Consider the following 24,257-nt stretch of genomic DNA (forward strand, 5'->3'; position numbering starts at 1 on the left):
GTGATGAAATTCGGGCTGGTGTATGCAGGCAAGGCAATTGGCGCCGTTGATACGCATACCTGGGTTGGAATCTCCAATGCGAAAACATCGATGTGATCGTATTATTTGTATTAAATATTAATTACGCCAACAATTTTCAAGCACTCTCATATATAATCCATAGATATCACTTTCTGGTCTCTCTGATAGATATATGGAGGTAACACTGGACATATCTTTGATACAAATAGCTTGTGGTAAATCATAATCAACTCATTTCGTAAAAACATATCACATGTACACTCATCTAGAATACGCTTTATACAAAATGCGAACAGACTATTACTCCTGATGCCATGCTATCACTAAACAATGGTAACACAGTGTATACCGATGGTACCTATCTTAGTGTTGGAGAGACACCTCCTAATCTGGCACTCTTCATTTCAAATTCACACAGTGAATGATATTTTATTCTTCCAAACTTTTAAAAGCAAACATGTGTCGAAATGTGAGTAAAGAAAGATAAACTAAAACAAAACAATAAAACAACGAAAAGGAATCGAAACATATATAATTTATAAAGAAGCATAGATAGTAATATAAAAAAATAAATAACAGCATTGCTTTATTTGCATGTATGTTCTGAGTGTTCAAATATTCCATGCAAGCTTGACAATTTGCATTGCCGAGAGACCATACTTCTTTTATCGAAATTAAAGAGATCTCTTAGTATCTCATTTATGAGCGTAGTGAATGTAAAGTTGGATTTGCGTGTTTTTCACCATTTCACATATAAATATATTTTCAAATTCCTGACTCTCCCAACTGTGGTGTACAATTTTTTTTAACATGGAATCACAAAAAGTTTGTCAAATCCAAAGTATTAAAAGTTTGTTTTGTCTTGGGTAGGTCTTCGAATAATTCAGCTTCGTAAATCAATATTTTTAGTGAACAAGGATGAACTCTGAGCCCATTGCTTTGGAGTTCACTTTTTAATTAACACGTATCACGTGTACTTTTTGTAATACAAAAATGGGTACCTTATACTGTACCTATCACTCCTATGACCTTTCATGAATATTATACTTATTTGTGAAAGGTGTGTTTATGATCAATAATTAACCACGCTCTTCTTGAAACGGCACATTTTTGTCTCATAGTTAATTCCCCGTTGGTGGTTCTCCTGCTCCGCCCACTTTATTGTTTTAATAACTATATGCTATTGTAATGTCTTTCACTGTAGTCTTGTATTCAAACCTTCCTCTTGAACATTTAAACGCGGATATTAATTGATGTGTTGCTTCTTGAATTCTGACGTTGAGGCTACATGCGTGCAAACAATGAACCTGTGTCACTATAGAATTATTATGTAACCACATATCTTCGTTATCTGCAATGAATACCAACTAGTTAACAAATCTTTTAGAGTATCAATCTTATGCTCGGTAAACCCCCTCCTGCCTTGATTTGGTCGTCATTCGAGATTCAGTACGGCTGTATTTCAGCGGCCACGTGTTCTACTTATAGCGCGAACACTAATGCAACTATCGCTATTATTTCAACCCTAACTCAGCTACTACTGGAAAGAATGTATAAGCTACTTAACATATTACATAGTCATGGGCGATTCCCATTTTGTAATGCCAATAAAATTCGTATAGCACCTTGATTTATTCCAACACTTTAAAAAACATGTTATTTTTAAAGCATAAATATATATGTATATCTATTTATCTATCAAACTAATACATACAAACATACATACATACATACATACATACATACATACATACATACATACATACAGGCATGCAACCATGAACGCACACACACATGAAGGTATGATCGCATAACGTAGATAAATTTCTTTAGAAATGATATAAAATCCCGTCTAGCATTTAAGGTCGAATTTCATGGGTTGTTATAAGAAGCGATTGTAATAAAAGTAATCCATAAATATTACAAATCTCAAATAAATTGAATTCGTTTATCACCCAGAACATGTATGATGATGAAAGTTCAAGCACTAATATTTTGTCAGGATTGAAATATGTGTGAATCAGTGACATGATCATTAAAACGCGTCATCCTATCTACTTCTTCATCTATTGAATTATTTAGTACTGAGCTTTATTTCATTTAAAATAAACATTTAATTCAAAGAAGTAACAGTATTAGAGACTGACGCGCATTGTTTCAGGATCTTGAGGAAAAGCAATGTTTCTATCACGCGATTTTCCCATTCGCTATCGTGTTTTCCTGGCTTGTATTATTGAGTAAGGTATATAGTATGTTGTCCTTGCCTGTGCGGGGTCATGCAAATTTATTCTTCTGCGAGAAGTCATGTTCCACTCAAGATTCGATCTTATCATCTGATTAATAGAACTAAATGCATAATACTTGCATCTAGTGTTATTGGACATTATTTCATGATTCCTGTCTAGCACTGACCAATGCATTAGTTTGCCTGGGAAATAATTAAGAGGATTTCTTCAGTAACACTGATCGATGAATCCTTAGCTCATGTTTCTAAAGTTCAATCTTGTTTATAAATATTGATTCAAACTGAAAATTGGATCATGGTCACGTTTGCTAATTTGATGAAACATATAGTTACGAAGAGACCAAATTTGAAAGCACAGTAAGGTCCTTATGCTGTCTTATATTTTGAAACGAATATTTTTTAAAACGAAAATATCAATACCTTAATTAAAAACACTAGAGTTGTATTTTAGGAGATAAATGAATTTAGTTTAATGACGTGGTCTTTTTGGAAAAATGGAGCAGAAGTTTAAATACACATCATTTCCATATTTACAAGTCTTTATGGATAGTTCTTTTCAATCTAATATGGTTATTAGGTTACAAATCACAAGTAGTCTCTTCATTGATATCAGGCGCGAGCTACTTAACATATTACATAGTCACGTGTCAACTTTTCACACTGTGCTGTAATGCAATGTACCCACAATTTCTTGAGATAATGGCTAAATTCTTCACAGGAAAATACTTTCTGTCTTGGCCTTCCTCTGCTAAAATCCATGCATATGTGAATGCAAGGGAATGAAACGGCATAGCAGCGCAATCCTGGTTAGATGGTGTTGTTTAAAATAGAAGCTGGCTATCGTACATTCCAGTGAAAAATACAATTGTCTCATCGAAAGAAAGAAACCGGATTTACAGTTTGGTATATCAGTGGAGACATATTTGTATGACATTTATCAAACACAAACTCTTTACACTAGATAAGTCAACGCTGTCCCTTGGTTCGCCTTTAGATTTTGGACCTAGTTTGGTTGCCTTTCTTTCGACATAATTCAGGTCATCGCTGTAGTCGTATCGCAATTGCCGATCAGAGGCTCGAGATATGCATAACTGCTGCTGGAGTAATTTAGATGAACCTGTAACCGTTCTTGAGGCAGCTCAGCCTAAGGGACCCAAGAAATGTTGGCATCATGGGTTTTGAGCTGTATTCCCTTTTTGTAGGCAGATTGTACGACCCTGCACTGTCAGATAGACATTGAGATTTTGAGTGGTGTAAAGATTGATCTCAAAAGAGAATGTTTTGGGGACGAATATTATCGCAGGGATGAAATGTTGCGTTGTCGTCTGCAACAGCGGAATGCCAATATATTAGTGTATGCATATATATATATATATATATAGCAAAATATCTGGCAACCTCAAGGAACGCGTCTTTTAGAAAAGACTTTGTTACCACCGTATGACCTAAATTTTTGTTAATCATGTATTAACGATGCGAGCACAATATATAGAAAGTGGTCTTAAAAAGGGACGGTTTAAATAACTAGTTTCTTTTCATGTGTGATGTTAAACGACATGCGTTAAGATATGAAATTAGTGGATATGATAATATTGCTAACACACTTAGCTGGTTCACCTTCTTGCTAGTTTATGTTTAAAAATTACTTTATGAGATGTTCATCCATTGAAATGGTAAAACTGAAGTCCATTTTCATCATAATTCACAAAACAGTGTGAACAAATTATTGTCGAAAACTGACATGGGTGACTAATGGTACATTTAAATGAGCGATGAATGGAAGTGGATCGTAATGACTCAAAATCTGCTCTTTTAGTGGTTCAAAACCAGATTTATTTACAAGAACTGTGACTCATATTAAACAGTTATAGACTCCAAATTTAAACGTTGAGTTTTGATTTGGCCATGTTTTTAACTTAAGGAAAATTCAATCAAACATCGGCCCTCGATGACTGTAGTCCAGAGAAAGAGAGAGAGAGAGAGAGAGAGAGAGAGAGAGAGAGAGAGAGAGAGAGAAAGGGTGGGGGTAGAGGAGTGGGATAATCGACATAAAATAATTATATAAAGCCCCTTTGTTTTCTTTGATCTATTATGTTTATTTTTGAAGTATGTACAAATACTAACATAACAAAAATTCTGATACGGCATCATTTTCCGCTGACAGTCCTCTCATGTTATGGATATATTTGTTCCTAATATATGTCAAAAGGGAACACATTAAAAGCATTTGCACCAGACGACTGGCCAAAACAATACAATATCGATGATATATTTATATATATATCTTGAAGAGACTATGTGTGTGAATACTTCGAACTGTAAGCGCAACTAGATGTAATGACTCAGTAGAAATTGAAATAGACAAGCTAATGTGTAACTAGTAGAATGAGGCCGTGCTGTAACATGCTTTAGAATTGTTAACGTTGAAGATTAAATACCCTTACTTTATAGGATATCCACCATATCCACCATAACGTCCATATCCACCTTATCAACCATATCCTAGATTACCACCATAGCCACCATAACCTCCGTATACTCCATAAGCCCCATATCCGCCGTAGAAATGTTAAAAAAAATTGTACACCACAGTTGGGAGAGTCAGGAATTTGAAAATATATTTATATGTGAAATGGTGAAAAACACGCAAATCGAACTTTACATTCACTACGCTCATAAATGAGATACTAAGAGATCTCTTTAATTTCGATAAAAGAAGTATGGTCTCTCGGCAATGCAAATTGTCAAGCTTGCATGGAATATTTGAACACTCAGAAGATACATGCAAATAAAGCAATGCTGTTATTTTTTTTTTATATTACTATCTATGCTTCTTTATATATTATATATGTTTCGATTCCTTTTCGTTGTTTTATTGTTTTGTTTTAGTTTAGCTTTCTTTACTCACATTTCGACACATGTTTGCTTTTGAAAGTTTGGAAGAATAAAATACCATTCACTGTGTGAATTTGAAATGAAGAGTGCCAGATTCGGAGGTGTCTCTCCAACACTAAGATAGGTACCATCGGTACACACTGTGTTACCATTGTTTAGTGATATCATGGCATCAGGAGTAATAGTCTATTCGCATTTTGTATAAAGCGTATTCTAGATGAGTGTACATGTGATATGTTTTTACGAAATGAGTTGATTATGATTTACCACAAGCTATTTGTATCAAGTATTACGATGAACTAATCCGCCAATAAAGGTTTATGTTATTTAAATAAAGTGTTGCATCGGAGCCAAACTCCAAGGACAATAATCGATCCATAATCATGGAATAAATACAACACTTTGATAGAAATTATTATTACATCATGTAATATCGTGATGATCAAAACTAGATCACATGCTTTCTAAGTAGAGTATACTTTGAGTCATAATAAACAACTGGTCAGAGCAAAATCATGCAGGTTCTACGCTTCCTACATCTACTTGCAATATATCAAACGTATGATTACAATTTATGAATAATTGTATTATATACATAAATGATTTAATATCTGGTTTATTCTGATCGGTTCTAATCATTCATAGGACACAGATCTGTAATAGGCTGCGATGATTCATCAATCGACCAGTAGGATTGGTTTTCTCTCGGCCCTAAGAACAGTATTTTTTCACTATTAACACAATCAATCAATAGGAAAAGAACAGTATATTTTCACTATTAACACAATCAATCAATAGGAAAAGAACAGTATATTTTCACTATTAACACCATCAATGTTCATGTATCCACACAATAAAAAAAAACAATCCGCTTACAAATGGAATCATATCGTACGTGTAGAATTATTCAGACAAAATTGAATGCCTTACCTGGTACTTTGAAATAAGATTTTGAAAATTCTTTTCAAGAAGCGTGTGCATGATCTTTACACCTCTAAACGAACATTTTTCTCTCATTGGTGTTTACTTTACTAAGTTTGCTTGGAATGTGACCGCTGAAAGAAAATAATATTACCAATTTAAGAAACGTTTTACATATATGGAAGAGAGGTACCAACATTAACATGCCCCAACGTAACACTGTTAGGCGACACGACAATTTAATAGACAGTGCTTAACAGGTACAATCTACTGACAAATGTAATTTTAAATAAAGTATATAGAATTCAAATATATTCCATTTTGGAAATTCTTCATGATAGATCGAGACATTGTATGAATTAAATTTGTCAAAATGTTGCTTGAAAATATTAAGTGGAAAATGCATAAAAAATGATTTATCAAATCCATCACATGGATTATATTTTCATAATTGTAAACACAAACATGTCTGCATTGCAAACGGAAATTTACATCAATACAATTAAACAACATAAACAAAATACGTTTTCTGGTATTTCTTAGTCATCAATTATTTAATTTGCTGAATGTATTAACTATCAATCATCGTGTTTACTTAAGTTAACATGCATGCAAAATAAGGTCCTCACGGATATAAAAGGACTGCATATTCGACGATTCAGCACAGGCATTTGCCAGACTGGTGTCACAATTTCTGATCCTACTTCAAAATTTGCTTGACATTGTTGTCATCCAGGTAAATGATTGTATGCGACATACAAATTATCGTTCGTTAATAACCTATACACCACGCATGGTTCTTTTAACTTATGCCATGCTTACAATTTCCGAATGTGGAGACATGAGCTTGTATACATTTGAATTATCATTTCTGGACGCAAGATACGTTTCAGTTATATTAATGCTCTCCTATTTTTGTTTTTTCTCTATTAGCAGCATTCAAGTCTTTTTGGGGGATCATACAAAGGGTCTCTAATTTTGGTAGTATATCAATTTTACATACCAGCTAACTGCGAAACAGTTTAATTTTGTAACGAAAACAATATGTTCTACAAGAAGAACCACATTATCGGTAATATATGTATAACCATATTGTCTTTAAGAGATATACATGCGTATATATGACAACCAATCTTTACAATTAATTAATTTGTTTTAATTTCATGTATAGACAAATAGATGATATAAAATATATTACTCATAGAACCGAACCGAAAAAAGTGATCCTAAATCCAAATCATGTTTTATTTAAATATCCGGTTTGAAAATTATTTTATTGTCCACTTGGGTATCATTCTTCATACTGCCTAACATCACGAAACGTTGTGGCAATCATTCACATAGTGGACCTTTCCATGGTTTGATCTAAGTTATTACACTGCGTCACACAAAATAACAATTCACTGTCAGGTGAATCTACTCTCTTTTACGCCATGTTTAGAGTTTATGTATCGTAAGATAGAACATAGAATAAAACTGAATCATTGTTGTCAGTGTAAGTCACTTTTGAAAACGCCATTAAGTTTCCATATAAAGGTCATACGGCCTTTCGCAACCATCGCCTTTATTCCTTTTTCAAGATAATGTATACGAACAGCTCACACAATTACTTTCAAGCATCACAGTATTACAAATCTGGATATGAATGTGTGTTTCCATAAGACGTTGCACAGTCAATCGCCCTAAAGCGCCACTCCTAAACTTGGAACGTATATATTTTGCAATCTGGAGACGGTATAGGATGTACTTTGTTTACAAATCAAAGGTTGCCAGTGAAATCCCGTATGAGCGAGAGCCTAATCTTCAAAATTAAAACTGTATTTATTTTCTCGTTTCTAGTGTACAATTGAAACTTTTGTCACCACCGTACAATTCAAATAATATGCATTCACGCCCGGTCTTTATTCATTGAAAATGTCAGAAAATGTAACATCAACTTGCTTTCTGTTTACCGTCTAAACTACGCTCCCATACAAAACATTAAACGCTAACTGTTATTTTGTGAACTTACATTTCATTTTGCAGAGGAAAATGAAGGCCGTAATTGTTCTTGTAGCCTGCTTAGTAGGTGTTGCCATTGCTACCTATCCGTTTGGTGGCGGATATGGCAGTTATGGTGGATATGGAGGTTATGTTGGCAACGGCGGATATGGTGGCTATGGATGGCATCCTGGATATGGTGGATATGGAGGGTATCATGGACATGGTGGATATGGAGGGTATCATGGACATGGTGGACATGGTGGACGTGGTGGATATGGAGGTTATGGTGGATTAGGTGGAAACGGCTTTGGATTAGCTGGTGGATATGGTGGATTCGGATCGTACTTAGGTGGTGTACTCAGGGGATAGAACTGGGGATTTGGACACCACTTTCCTAAGTTTGATTACTGTTACAGTAGACACCATAAAAAGTAAGAATAAATATTAGTCATCCTTGATGAGTCTGTTACATGTTACGGTATGACGACATTTTTACAATTTAACCATTAGCTTATCCACTTCATTTCTACTGACTCATTACATGTCTTTGTGCTTACAATTCGAAGTAGCCATAACGTCGTTTCGTCAAGATGAATATCAATATTTTATCAATATTGTATTGTTTGGGCAAGTGAGCTTGCGAAAATGCTCTAAATTTGTTCCTTTTTACAGATATTAAGACAAACAAAATGATCCAAGGACTGACAAGAGAGCGAAAGGAATATGACTCCATATCTCGATTACTAGATTAGCAGTATTTGTGCATACTACATCAATAAACATATTTGATCGAAGACACTAAATTGGCTTTATCACTATTTTATTTCGATTATCTCACTTCCTCTGTCTATCAGTCAGTATGTCTGTCTGTCTCTGTCTCTCTCTGACACACACAATTATAATATTGCCACGAGTTTATATTCTACTTTGACTGCAATTGTGATGAAAGTACTGCCAAATGTTTTAAAGTGAACGATTCTTGACGTAAAATGGGACTGAATCAATGAGTGAAATATTTAAGTAAATGTAGGCAACACATGCACTTGGGAAAGAATGTTATACTCCGCTCTTGAGATGCTACGAATAAATATCTTTATCCTGATATAACTGAAAATTATAAGCATGATTTAAAACACTTTAAATTTCACGTATATCCATGCATAAAGCACTCGAATTAATGGAACTTTGAAAATCTAGTGAGCTTTTTTGCAAAAAACGCCATCGCCAGGACCAGATTTTAATGTGACTTAAACGACACTTGCAGTGTTGACACATCGATGGCCAATGTAAGACTGAATTTTCCCTATGTAGGAAACATTGTCAAATGAAAACTAAACGAATTAGACTGGGTTCAGCAGTTGTTTAATATCAGTCACAACTGTTACAAATAGATCTGATTTCGAATCACATGGGTTCACTTAAATGCAGTACTCATTTAAATGTACTATTGGTCCGCCATGTCAGTTATTACAATATTAGTGTACATTGATTTATAAATTACAACGATTCTGATATTAAGTTTTACGAGTTTAACAGAAGAAAATCCCATAACGTAAGATTTAAACCAAAACAAATACTTTATCACACATCGGCATCTTTTTGTCTTGTTATTTTTGTATATATTACGTATGTTGCGTTAATGATATAAAACCAGATGTATACATTTTTCATTAAAAGTAAGCGAGGCACGCCGAGTTTCCTTTTAATGAAAATGTTATACAACGAATAGTATATCATTAATACAGCATACATAGTATACTTATATTTTATTTATATCACATAGAAATGGATATATTTTTCCAATGAATATAGTTCAGATTTACTAAATTCAAACGTGTATTGACCGAGTGAATGAACTCCGTACATCCTTGCCTAGTGTGGGTTGCTACAAAATGCAGTTGTATGCCTTTTGTGGCTATTCACGATTACCTTGCATATTTCTTACTTGATTCTTTTCTCATTTGAGTTTCTAATTTTCTTCACATTGATTAACTCAACATAATATAAACTTATGATTTAAACTTGAAAGATTGATTCAGTGAAGTTAGTAGAACACTACAAGCATATGGTTGTCTGCGCAGTTCACATCAACGTTAGTCATTCACGTACCTTACGCATGGAAATTAGCGTGGAATAAGAAACTAAGCAAAATTACTAACCAAAAAGAGGTAATTCAAATATTTTAATATATGTACAATTGATCTAATGTATTATTCTGCTTTGAGAACAGGACTAACGATCATAAAATTCTCTCTCTCTCTCTCTGTGGTAAGTTTGACTTTAAAACTCTCCGTCTGTTTGTCTCTGTCTCTCTCTTTCTGTATCTCTCGAACTCTTTCTCTCTCTCCCTCTTATCCTGTGGTCGGTTTGACGTAAGGTTTACTATCATTAGTAAGTCCAGATACATCGTGGGATGACACAAACAAAAATCCTCTACGCTCGTCTTAAATAGATTTTCACCTCTATCTTGTTCCACACAGAGAAAGAGAGAGAGAGAGAGAGAGAGAGAGAGAGAGAGAGAGAAGAAGGGGGTGGTTTCCTTTGGACATTTTCATATTTAACTTATGACTCCCTTTTTGTAATGCCAATAAAATTCGTATATCAACTTGATTTATTCCAACACTTTAAAAAACATATTATTGTTAAAGTATAATTATATATGTCTATCTATCTATCTATCTATCAAACTTATGCATACATACATACATGCATACATACATACATACATACATACATACATGCATACATACATACATACATACATACATGCATACATACATACATACATACATACATACATGCAAACAGTCATGCAACCATGCACGCACACACACACGCACACACGCACGAATGAACACACACATACATCAATTCATACATCAATACATACATACATACATGCATACATACATACATACATACATGTATACAACATACATACTTACATACATACATTTATACATACATACATACATGCATACATATATACATACATGCATACATGCATGCATGCATACATATGCATACATACATACATAGATACATACATACATTAATTACTTCGTCGTCTTGCCGGTGTGTCTGCTGCATGCGAGTATGTATAACACAGATGATGTCGTATCATTTGTGGTGCTTTGGTGCTGGGTGCTTACTCGTGATTGAATATGGGCAGGCAAGGCAATTGGTGCCGTTGATATCGCGGACCTGGTTTCGAATCATCACAGAGTGCAAAACATTGACATGATATTATTATTTGTAATGAATAGTAATTACGCCAACAATTATCAAGCACTCTCATATATAATCCACTGATATCACTTTCTGATCTGTCTGATATTTATATATGTTGGTGTGTGTTTGTGTGTGTATGTGTTTGTGTGTGTGGTTTTGATTTTTAACGTATCTTTAAGAATTTTTCAGTCATTTCGCTACGATGTCTGCAGTGTGGCAGTTTATAGTGATGCCTAGCACTAAGGGCATCATGTCTCACGCATGTAGCAAGATGTGACACCCAGTCAGATTTTTCTGACACCAGGTTGACCAGTCCTAACAATAACCTTTAGTACTGAGCGCCAAGCGAGGCAGCTGTTAGTACCATTTTTGTAAGTCTTTGGTACGACTAGGGGGATCGAACCCAACACCTCCAGCATCCAAGGCGGACACTCTAACCACTAGGCCACACGAGCGGTCTATATACGGTGGTCACAAACGACATAGCTTTCCTTTTTCTCTTCAAGCAATGGCGAAGATATGTTGCCCTTTGTTGCAGCACATGTGTGGGGCCCACCTCTTGTCCTGATCTCCAAGGTTTCAGCCAAAATAAAGGTGATATGTGTCTTAACCATAGTGGTTATACTGCGCTTTTGTTATGCAAAAGTCACTTCACCACAAACATAACAAAAGTTATCTGCATTGTTTACGCAAGTACTAGGCATCTCTGCTCACTTTGGCAAAATGCAAATAGGTCTCTTTGCAACATCAAACACTGACAAATAAGAGAGCACGACACTGTATGATTTCTGAAGCTGATGTGGGGCAATTTGTTCAGCAGATTGATGTAAGCTTATTTTTGATTGCATCATCCATGACTTCTAAGACCTATGTGATGCAATTCATATCATGTATGACACAATGCCAGCTTCAAATTGAACCATTCATTGTTTTACGTAAAAAGCAAGAAACCCTGTCATAGATGTATTCATAGATCCAAATATATATTTTCGTCATTTCTGGTTTACAGTAAAATTCCTTCCCTTTGTAACTCACTTATTCTCCGCCATTCCCAAGTCAAGGGTCGTATACAATGATCTATAAATCTCGAGCCAATCAAACAATTTAGGTATCGTTTTCATTCCCAGTGACCCACAATTAGTAACGTTTGACTACATTTATTTCGGAAGCATTTGGCTGTATATCATTGTAAATTAGGGAATGAAAAGAATATCGTATGTCACAAGCGCCTCACATCAAGTGCTAATCAAGGTACCGATAAAGGGTAGCGTTATTTAATTACTTGCCTCAGAGACAAAATGCTAGGCCTGTAATTGATGAATGTTCAAGAAATAAATCCAAATTTGTTTTAGTTTGTTTTAACTGTCCTTTCAGATCTCGATGATCAAAAATGTTATATATGCTTTGTAAGCGGAGTTTACGTTAGTCACAATACATAACTGGTCGCAACAAATTGATACAGGTTCTGCGATTCAGACATTCAACTACAAATTATCTTCTAGTCTGCTTAGTAGGTGCTACTGTCGCTTCCTATTCGTTAGGTGGCTACGGCGGATATGGGGCTTATGGAGTATACGGAAGTTATGGTGGCTATGGTGGTAATCTAGGATATGGTTGATAAGGTGGATATGGACGTTATGGTGGATATGGTGGATATCCTATAAAGTAAGGGTATTTAATCTTCAACGTTAACAATTCTAAAGCATGTTACAGCACGGCCTCATTCTACTAGTTACACATTAACTTGTCTATTTCAATTTCTACTGAGTCATTACATCTAGTTGCGCTTACAGTTCGAAGTATTCACACACATAGTCTCTTCAAGATATATATATAAATATATCATCGATATTGGATTGTTTTGGCCAGTCGTCTGGTGCAAATGCTTTTAATGTGTTCCCTTTTGACATATATTAGGAACAAATATATCCATAACATGAGAGGACTGTCAGCGGAAAATGATGCCGTATCAGAATTTTTGTTTTGTTAGTATTTGTACATACTTCAAAAATAAACATAATAGATCAAAGAAAACAAAGGGGCTTTATATAATTATTTTATGTCGATTATCCCACTCCTCTACCCCCACCCTTTCTCTCTCTCTCTCTCTCTCTCTCTCTCTCTCTCTCTCTCTCTCTCTCTCTCTGGACTACAGTCATCGAGGGCCGATGTTTGATTGAATTTTCCTTAAGTTAAAAACATGGCCAAATCAAAAGTCAACGTTTAAAATTGGAGTCTACAACTGTTTAATATGAGTCACAGTTCTTGTAAATAAATCTGGTTTTGAACCACTAAAAGAGCAGATTTTGAGTCATTACGATCCACTTCCATTCATCGCTCATTTAAATGTACCATTAGTCACCCATGTCAGTTTTCGACAATAATTTGTTCACACTGTTTTATGAATTATGATGAAAATGGACTTCAGTTTTACCATTTCAATGGATGAACATCTCATAAAGTAATTTTTAAACATAAACTAGCAAGAAGGTGAACCAGCTAAGTGTGTTAGCAATATTATCATATCCACTAATTTCATATCTTAACGCATGTCGTTTAACATCACACATGAAAAGAAACTAGTTATTTAAACGGTCCCTTTTTAAGACCACTTTCCATATATTGTGCTCGCATCGTTAATACATGATTAACAAAAATTTAGGTCATTCGGTGGTAACAAAGTCTTTTCTAAAAGACGCGTTCCTTGAGGTTGCCAGATATTTTGCTATATATATATTTATATATATATATATATATATATATATATATATATATATATATATATATATATATATATATATATATATATATATATATATATATATATATATACGTTTCTGATTTCGTTGAAAATTACACGCTTAAAAACAAAATTGTCAGATTATTCTAATTACAAATGTTTCTTACAATTTTCATTATCAAATTTCTTTCTTTTCATTTCTTTGTTTTTTAATCAGAATTTCTCAAAACACTGGAGAGGATTTTCAAAACAGCTTAGCTAGATGTCATTGAATTATATTTTGATCTATGTAGATCATTAAAAAAATGCCACAGCTGAAAGTCTTTTTGCACTATTTATATCGCTAGAGGGCAAAACTGTGTTTCACAAACCATTCTTTCTCATAGCATTAGATTAGTGAATTTCTTTATTAATGTTGATGGTTTCTGGATACGTTTCTTAGTTTAGAAAACAGATTCTCGACTAATATTAGTTGTGATGATAAAATCCTGCACAAATAAGTTGTATATTATTACGATTGATTTCTGCAATATCCTTATTAAAGATTGACGTGTATACCATTACAAGAAATAAAACGGTCTGCATTGTTATATGTGAAAAATGGACGGGAATCAATGAGGTATCCACTTCGAAAAATGCAATGAAATTTTCACTTTGGAAATTTAGCAGATCGGGACTGGCTAAGGTTTTCTTGTTGACATATAAAACTTAAAAATGTCAAAATCTGATACAATTAAAGTGATAAATCTACATGTAAAAACATACATTGATAAATGTACATTTCATAGAGACGGGCCAAATTTATCTCAGTCCAAAATGTTTGTTGCTTTTAGCTTTCAAATAGGAAAATATGAGCTCATTTGGTGTACTGGCTGGCCCGTACCTAGCCACATGAGTGTTTCATGGAATATATAACTACAGTATTGTCTCAGAAGGATTTTTCGCAGTTACAATGCATACACTAATATATTGGCATTCCGCTGTTGCAGACGACAACGCAACATTTCATCCCTGCGATAATAGTCGTCCCCAAAACATTCTCTTTTGAGATCAATCTTTACACCACTCAAAATCTCAATGTCTATCTGACAGTGCAGGGTCGTACAAACTGCCTACAGCTCAAAACCCATGATGCCAACATTTCTTGGGTCCCTTAGGCTGAGCTGCCTCAAGAACGGTTACAGGTTCGTTTAAATTACTCCAGCAGCAGTTATGCATATCTCGAGCCTCTGATCGGCAATTGCGATACGACTACAGCGATGACCTGAATTATGTCGAAAGAAAGGCAACCAAACTAGGTCCAAAATCTAAAGGCGAACCAAGGGACAGCGTTGACTTAGCCTAGTGTAAAGAGTTTGTGTTTGATAAATGTCATACAAATATGTCTCCACTGATATACCAAACTGTAAATCCGGTTTCTTTCTTTCGATGAGACAATTGTATTTTTCACTGGAATGTACGATAGCCAGCTTCTATTTTAAACAACACCATCTAACCAGGATTGCGCTGCTATGCCGTTTCATTCCCTTGCATTCACATATGCATGGATTTTAGCAGAGGAAGGCCAAGACAGAAAGTATTTTCCTGTGAAGAATTTAGCCATTATCTCAAGAAATTGTGGATACATTGCATTACAGCACAGTGTGAAAAGTTGACACGTGACTATGTAATATGTTAAGTAGCTCGCGCCTGATATCAATGAAGAGACTACTTGTGCTTTGTAACCTAATAACCATATTAGATTGAAAAGAACTACCCATAAAGACTTGTAAATATGGAAATGATGTGTATTGAAACTTCTGCTCCATTTTTCCAAAAAGACCACGTCATTAAACTGAATTCATTTATCTCCTAAAATACAACTCTAGTGTTTTTAATTAAGGTATTGATATTTTCGTTTTAAAAAATATTCGTTTCAAAATATAAGACAGCATAAGGACCTTACTGTGCTTTCAAATTTGGTCTCTTCGTAACTATATGTTTCATCAAATTAGCAAACGTGACCATGATCCAATTTTCAGTTTGAAGCAATATTTATAAACAAGATTGAACTTTAGAAACATGAGCTAAGGATTCATCGATCAGTGTTACTGAAGAAATCCTCTTAATTATTTCCCAGGCAAACTAATGCATTGGTCAGTGCTAGACAGGAATCATGAAATAATGTCCACTAACACTAGATGCAAGTATTATGCATTTAGTTCTATTAATCAGATGATAAGATCGAATCTTGAGTGGAACATGACTTCTCGCAGAAGAATAAATTTGCATGACCCCGCACAGGCAAGGACAACATACTATATACCTTACTCAATAATACAAGCCAGGAAAACACGATAGCGTATGGGAAAATCGCGTGATAGAAACATTGCTTTTCCTCAAGATACCTGAAACAATGCGCGTCAGTCTCTAATACTGTTACTTCTTTGAATTAAATGTTTATTTTAAATGAAATAAAGGTCAGTACTAAATAATTCAATAGATGAAGAAGTAGATAGGATGACGCGTTTTAATGATCATGTCACTGATTCACACATATTTCGAAAATAGTAAACATGGTTTTAGCATCCAGTTCAGTGATTGGTAACTCAGCATTTATTGTATTGTATTATATATATATATATATATATATATATATATATATATATATATATATATATATATATATATATATATATATAAAGTTTTCAAACCGATAACATGTGAATTCTTAAAATTCGTTGTCTTATTTATGTATTCATATGAATCACTTTCTAGTTATACAAATCCAAAAGCATTAGGATATTTGGATCTTATCATAGGTCGTAATATTAATATTTGAGATGAAATTCAGAGGTGAAAGTCAATCCTGACAAAATATTAGTGCTTGAACTTTCATCATCATACATGTTCTGGGTGATAAACGAATTCAGTTTATTTGAGATTTGTAATATTTATGGATTACTTTTATTACAATCGCTTCTTATAACAACCCATGAAATTCGACCTTAAATGCTAGACGGGATTTTATATCATTTCTAAAGAAATTTATCTACGTTATGCGATCATACCTTCATGTGTGTGTGCGTTCATGGTTGCATGCCTGTATGCATGGATGTATGTATGTATGTATGTATGTATGTATGTATGTATGTATGTATGTATTAGTTTGATAGATAGATAGACATATATATTTATGCTTTAAAAATAACATGTTTTTTAAAGTGTTGGAATAAATCAAGGTGATATACGAATTTTATTGGCATTACAAAATGGGAATCGCCCATGGCGCAGTAAAACGCATTAATAACACACTCTCAACCGTGTGCTGTTCTTCCTAAATCAATGATGAATTTCTAAACATTCATCTTTATTGACGTACGAAAATAACGATACAATGTATGAATAATCCCTTTTCTAAATAAATGTAATATGGTTTACAATTTCAACGCATTCCTTTCTGCTTTCTGTTCCACCCTCCCGTCTCATAACTGAGCAGAAATTTGGAGTGAGAGAGAAAAAGAAATAGGGATGGATGAAAACCTTAAACTTGAACTCACACGAGGCAAAATACAAAAATATTTGCTTCATCGTAACGATATGTGTTGACTTTCCTTGGGATTAATCTACACTGTTTATATAATCCATTAATACAAATGTGGCAACCCTGTCGACATTATACGAGCTTCTCGGTTACGAGGTACACATGCTGTGATGTATTTAATATTTTCATGCTGTTATTGTGTCAAAAAAAATATTATAATGTTCTAACAATTGCGTATTATAAGTTAAATATGAAAATGTCCAAAGGCAACCACCTCCTTCTTCTTCTTCTCTCTCTCTCTCTCTCTCTCTCTCTGTGGAACAAGATAGAGGTGAAAATCTATTTAAGACGAGCGTAGAGGATTTTTGTTTGTGTCATCCCACGATGTATCTGGACTTACTAATGATAGTAAACCTTACGTCAAACCGACCACAGGATAAGAGGGAGAGAGAGAAAGAGTTCGAGAGATACAGAAAGAGAGAGACAGAGACAGACAGACGGAGAGTTTTAAAGTCAAACATACCACAGAGAGAGAGAGAGAGAGAGAGAGAGAGAGAGAGAGAGAGAGAATTTTATGATCGTTAGTCCTGTTCTCAAAGCAGAATAATACATTAGATCAACTGTACATATATTAAAATATTTGAATTACCTCTTTTTGGTTAGTAATTTTGCTTAGTTTCTTATTTCACGCTAATTTCCATGCGCAAGGTACGTGAATGACTAACGTTGATGTGAACTGCGCAGACAACCATATGCTTGTAGTGTTCTACTAACTTCACTGAATCAATCTTTCAAGTTTAAATCATAAGTTTATATTATGTTGAGTTAATCAATGTGAAGAAAATTAGAGACTCAAATGAGAAAAGAATCAAGTAAGAAATATGCAAGGTGATCGTGAATATCCACAAAAGGCATACAACTGCATTTTGTAGCAACCCACACTAGGCAAGGATGTACGGAGTTCATTCACTCGGTCAATACACGTTTGAATTTAGTAAATCTGAACTATATTCATTGGAAAAATATATCCATTTCTATGTGATATAAATAAAATATAAGTATACTATGTATGCTGTATTAATGATATACTATTCGTTGTATAGCATTTTCATTGAAAGGAAACTCGGCGTGCCTCGCTTACTTTTAATGAAAAATGTATACATCTGGTTTTATATCATTAACGCAACATACGTAATATATACAAAAATAACAAGACAAAAAGATGCCGATGTGTGATAAAGTATTTGTTTTGGTTTAAATCTTACGTTATGGGATTTTCTTCTGTTGAACTCGTAAAACTTAATATCAGAATCGTCGTAATTTATAAATCAATGTACACTAATATTGTAATAACTGACATGGCGGACCAATAGTACATTTAAATGAGCACTGCATTTAAGTGAACCCATGTGATTCGAAATCAAATCTATTTGTAACAGTTATGATTGATATTAAACAACTGCTGAACCCAGTTTAATTCGTTTAGTTTTCATTTGACAATGTTTCCTACTTAGGGAAAATTCAGCCTTACATTGGCCATCGATGTGTCAACACTGCAAGTGTCGTTTAAGTCTCATTAAAATCTGGTCCTTGCGATGGCGTTTTTTGCTAAAAAGCTCACTAGATTTTCAAAGTTCCAGTAATTGGAGTGCTTTTATGCATGGATATACGTGAAATTTAAAGTGTTTTAAAACATGTTTATAATTTTCAGCTATATCAGGATAAAGATATTTATTCGTAGCATCACAAGAGCGGAGTATAACATTTTTCCCAAGTGCATGTGTTGCCTACATTTACTTATACATTCTTTGCAGTAGTAGCTGAGTTAGGGTTGAAGTAATAGCGATAGTTGCATTAGTGTTCGCGCTATAAGTAGAACACGTGGCCGCTGAAATATAGCCGTACTGAATCTCGAATGACGACCAAATCAAGGCAGGAGGGGGTTTACCGAGCATAAGATTGATACTCTAAAAGATTTGTTAACTAGTTGGTATTCATTGCAGATAACGAAGATATGTGGTTACATAATAATACTATAGTGACACAGGTTCATTGTTTGCACGAATATGGCCTCAACGTCAGAATTCAAAAAGCAACACATCAATTAATATCCGCGTTTAAATGTTCAAGAGGAAGGTTTGAATACAAGACTACAGTGAAAGACATTACAATAGCATATAGTTATTAAAACAATAAAGTGGGCGGAGCAGGAGAACCACCAACGGGGAATTAACTATGAGACAAAAATGTGCCGTTTCAAGAAGAGCGTGGTTAATTATTGATCATAAACACACCTTTCACAAATAAGTATAATATTCATGAAAGGTCATAGGAGTGATAGGTACAGTATAAGGTACCCATTTTTGTATTACAAAAAGTACACGTGATACGTGTTAATTAAAAAGTGAACTCCAAAACAATGGGCTCAGAGTTCATCTTTGTTCACTAAAAATATTGATTTACGAAGCTGAATTATTCGAAGACCTACCCAAGACAAAACAAACTTTTAATGCTTTGGATTTGACAAGCTTTTTGTGATTCCATGTTAAAAAAAATTGTACACCACAGTTGGGAGAGTTGTTTTATTGTTTTGTTTTAGTTTAGCTTTCTTTACTCACATTTCGACACATGTTTGCTTTTAAAAGTTTGGAAGAATAAAATACCATTCACTGTGTGAATTTGAAATGAAGAGTGCCAGATTCGGAGGTGTCTCTCCAACACTAAGATAGGTACCATCGGTACACACTGTGTTACCATTGTTTAGTGATAGCATGGCATCAGGAGTGATAGTCTATTCGCATTTTGTATAAAGCGTATTCTAGATGAGTGTACATGTGATATGTTTTTACGAAATGAGTTGATTATGATTTACCACAAGCTATTTGTATCAAGTATTACGATGAACTAATCCGCCAATAAAGGTTTACGTTATTTAAATAAAGTGTTGCATCGGAGCCAAACTACAAGGACAATAATCGATCCATAATCATGGAATAAATACAACACTTTGATAGAAATTATTATTACATCATGTAATATCGTGATGATCAAAACTAGATCACATGCTTTCTAAGTAGAGTATACTTTGAGTCATAATAAACAACTGGTCAGAGCAAAATCATGCAGGTTCTACGCTTCCTACATCTACTTGCAATATATCAAACGTATGATCACAATTTATGCAATAATTGTATTATATACATAAATGATTTAATATCTGGTTTATTCTGATTGGTTCTAATCATTCATAGGACACAGATCTGTAATATGCTGCGATGATTCATCAATCGACCAATAGGACTGGTTTTCTCTCGGCCCTAAGAACAGTATTTTTTCACTATTAACACAATCAATCAATAGGAAAAGAACAGTATATTTTCACTATTAACACAATCAATCAATAGGAAAAGAACAGTATATTTTCACTATTAACACAATCAATGTTCATGTATCCACACAATAAAAAAACAATCCGCTTACAAATGGAATCATATCGTACGTGTAGAATTATTCAGACAAAATTGAATGCCTTACCTGGTACTTTGAAATAAGATTTTGAAAATTCTTTTCAAGAAGCGTGTGCATGATCTTTACACCTCTAAACGAACATTTTTCTCTCATTGGTGTTTACTTTACTAAGTTTGCTTGGAATGTGACCGCTGAAAGAAAATAATATTACCAATTTAAGAAACGTTTTACATATATGGAAGAGAGGTACCAACATTAACATGCCCCAACGTAACACTGTTAGGCGACACGACAATTTAATAGACAGTGCTTAACAGGTACAATCTACTGACAAATGTAATTTTAAATAAAGTATATAGAATTCAAATATATTCCATTTTGGAAATTCTTCATGATAGATCAAAATGTTGCTTGAAAATATTAAGTGGAAAATGCATAAAAAATGATTTATCAAATCCATCACATGGATTATTTTTTCATAATTGTAAAAACAAACATGTCTGCATTGCAAACGGAAATTTACATCAATACAATTAAACAACATAAACAAAATACGTTTTCTGGTATTTCTTAGTCATCAATTATTTAATTTGCTGAATGTATTAACTATCAATCATCGTGTTTACTTAAGTTAACATGCATGCAAAATAAGGTCCTCACGGATATAAAAGGACTGCATATTCGACGATTCAGCACAGGCATTTGCCAGACTGGTGTCACAATTTCTGATCCTACTTCAAAATTTGCTTGACATTGTTGTCATCCAGGTAAGTGATTGTATGCGACATAGAAATTATCGTTCGTTAATAACCTATACATCACGCATGGTTCTTTTAACTTATGCCATGCTTACAATTTCCGAATGTGGAGACATGAGCTTGTATACATTTGAATTATCATTTCTGGACGCAAGATACGTTTCAGTTATATTCATGCTCTCCTATTTTTGTTTTTTCTCTATTAGCAGCATTCAAGTCTTTTTGGGGGATCATACAAAGGGTCTCTAATTTTGGTAGTATATCAATTTTACATACCAGCTAACTGCGAAACAGTTTAATTTTGTAACGAAAACAATATGTTCTACAAGAAGAACCACATTATCGGTAATATATGTATAACCATATTGTCTTTAAGAGATATACATGCGTATATATGACAACCAATCTTTACAATTAATTAATTTGTTTTAATTTCATGTATAGACAAATAGATGATCTAAAATATATTACTCATAGAACCGAACCGAAAAAAGTGATCCTAAATCCAAATCATGTTTTATTTAAATATCCGGTTTGAAAATTATTTTATTGTCCACTTGGGTATCATTCTTCATACTGCCTAACATCACGAAACGTTGTGGCAATCATTCACATAGTGGACCTTTCCATGGTTTGATCTAAGTTATTACACTGCGTCACACAAAATAACAATTCACTGTCAGGTGAATCTACTCTCTTTTACGCCATGTTTAGAGTTTATGTATCGTAAGATAGAACATAGAATAAAACTGAATCATTGTTGTCAGTGTAAGTCACTTTTGAAAACGCCATTAAGTTTCCATATAAAGGTCATACGGCCTTTCGCAACCATCGCCTTTATTCGTTTTTCAAGATAATGTATACGAACAGCTCACACAATTACTTTCAAGCATCACAGTATTACAAATCTGGATATGAATGTGTGTTTCCATAAGACGTTGCACAGTCAATCGCCCTAAAGCGCCACTCCTAAACTTGGAACGTATATATTTTGCAATCTGGAGACGGTATAGGATGTACTTTGTTTACAAATCAAAGGTTGCCAGTGAAATCCCGTATGAGCGAGAGCCTAATCTTCAAAATTAAAACTGTATTTATTTTCTCGTTTCTAGTGTACAATTGAAACATTTGTCACCACCGTACAATTCAAATAATATGCATTCACGCCCGGTCTTTATTCATTGAAAATGTCAGAAAATGTAACATCAACTTGCTTTCTGTTTACCGTCTAAACTACGCTCCCATACAAAACATTAAACGCTAACTGTTATTTTGTGAACTTACATTTCATTTTGCAGAGGAAAATGAAGGCCGTAATTGTTCTTGTAGCCTGCTTAGTAGGTGCTGCCATTGCTACCTATCCGTTTGGTGGCGGATATGGCAGTTATGGTGGATATGGAGGTTATGGTGGCAACGGCGGATATGGTGGCTATGGATGGCATCCTGGATATGGTGGATATGGATGGTATCCTGGACATGGTGGATATGGAGGATATGGATTATATGGTGGATTAGGTGGATACGGCTTTGGATTAGCTGGTGGATATGGTGGATACGGATCGTACTTAGGTGGTGTACTCAGGGGATACAACTGGGGATTTGGACACCACTTTCCTAAGTTTGATTACGGTTACAGTAGACACCATAAAAAGTAAGAATAAATATTAGTCATCCTTGATAAGTCTGTTACATGTTACGGTATGACGACCTTTTTACAATTTAACCATTAGCTTATCCACTTCATTTCTACTGACTCATTACATGTCTTTGTGCTTACAATTCGAAGTAGCCATAACGTCGTTTCGTCAAGATGAATATCAATATTTTATCAATATTGTATTGTTTGGGCAAGTGAGCTTGCGAAAATGCTCTAAATTTGTTCCTTTTTACAGATATTAAGACAAACAAAATGATCCAAGGACTGACAAGAGAGCGAAAGGAATATGACTCCATATCTCGATTACTAGATTAGCAGTATTTGTACATACTACATCAATAAACATATTTGATCGAAGACACTAAATTGGCTTTATCACTATTTTATTTCTATTATCTCACTTCCTCTGTCTGTCAGTCAGTATGTCTGTCTGTCTCTGTCTCTCTCTGACACACACAATTATAATATTGCCACGAGTTTATATTCTACTTTGACTGCAATTGTGATGAAAGTACTGCCAAATGTTTTAAAGTGAACGATTCTTGACGTAAAATGGGACTGAATCAATGAGTGAAATATTTAAGTAAATGTAGGCAAACATTCACTTGGGAAAGAATGTTATACTCCGCTCTTGAGATGCTACGAATAAATATCTTTATCCTGATATAACTGAAAATTATAAGCATGATTTAAAACACTTTAAATTTCACGTATATCCATGCATAAAGCACTCGAATTAATGGAACTTTGACAATCTAGTGAGCTTTTTTGCAAAAAACGCCATCGCCAGGACCAGATTTTAATGAGACTTAAAC

At 34.1% G+C, this 24,257-nt stretch overlaps 1 protein-coding gene across 1 annotated transcript in view; it reads left to right on the forward strand.

Moving 5' to 3' along the window:
• The window catches only part of LOC149795222 (uncharacterized), a 74,530-nt gene extending 50,722 nt beyond the window's left edge, over window positions 1-23,808 (forward strand). Inside the window, exons 2-5 of the mRNA XM_089963767.1 lie at window positions 8,108-8,419; window positions 21,699-21,794; window positions 23,084-23,436; window positions 23,678-23,808. Coding sequence (XP_089819893.1) covers window positions 8,108-8,419; window positions 21,699-21,794; window positions 23,084-23,436; window positions 23,678-23,684 — 768 coding nt within the window. The 3' untranslated portion in view covers window positions 23,685-23,808. The remainder of the gene's footprint in view (window positions 1-8,107; window positions 8,420-21,698; window positions 21,795-23,083; window positions 23,437-23,677) is intronic.
• The last annotated feature ends 449 nt before the right edge of the window (window positions 23,809-24,257 follow it).

Source organism: Sinohyriopsis cumingii, chromosome 7, assembly GCF_028554795.1.
Source record: "Sinohyriopsis cumingii isolate HCF-2022 chromosome 7, ASM2855479v2, whole genome shotgun sequence".
Taxonomy (NCBI): Eukaryota; Metazoa; Mollusca; class Bivalvia; order Unionida; family Unionidae; genus Sinohyriopsis; species Sinohyriopsis cumingii.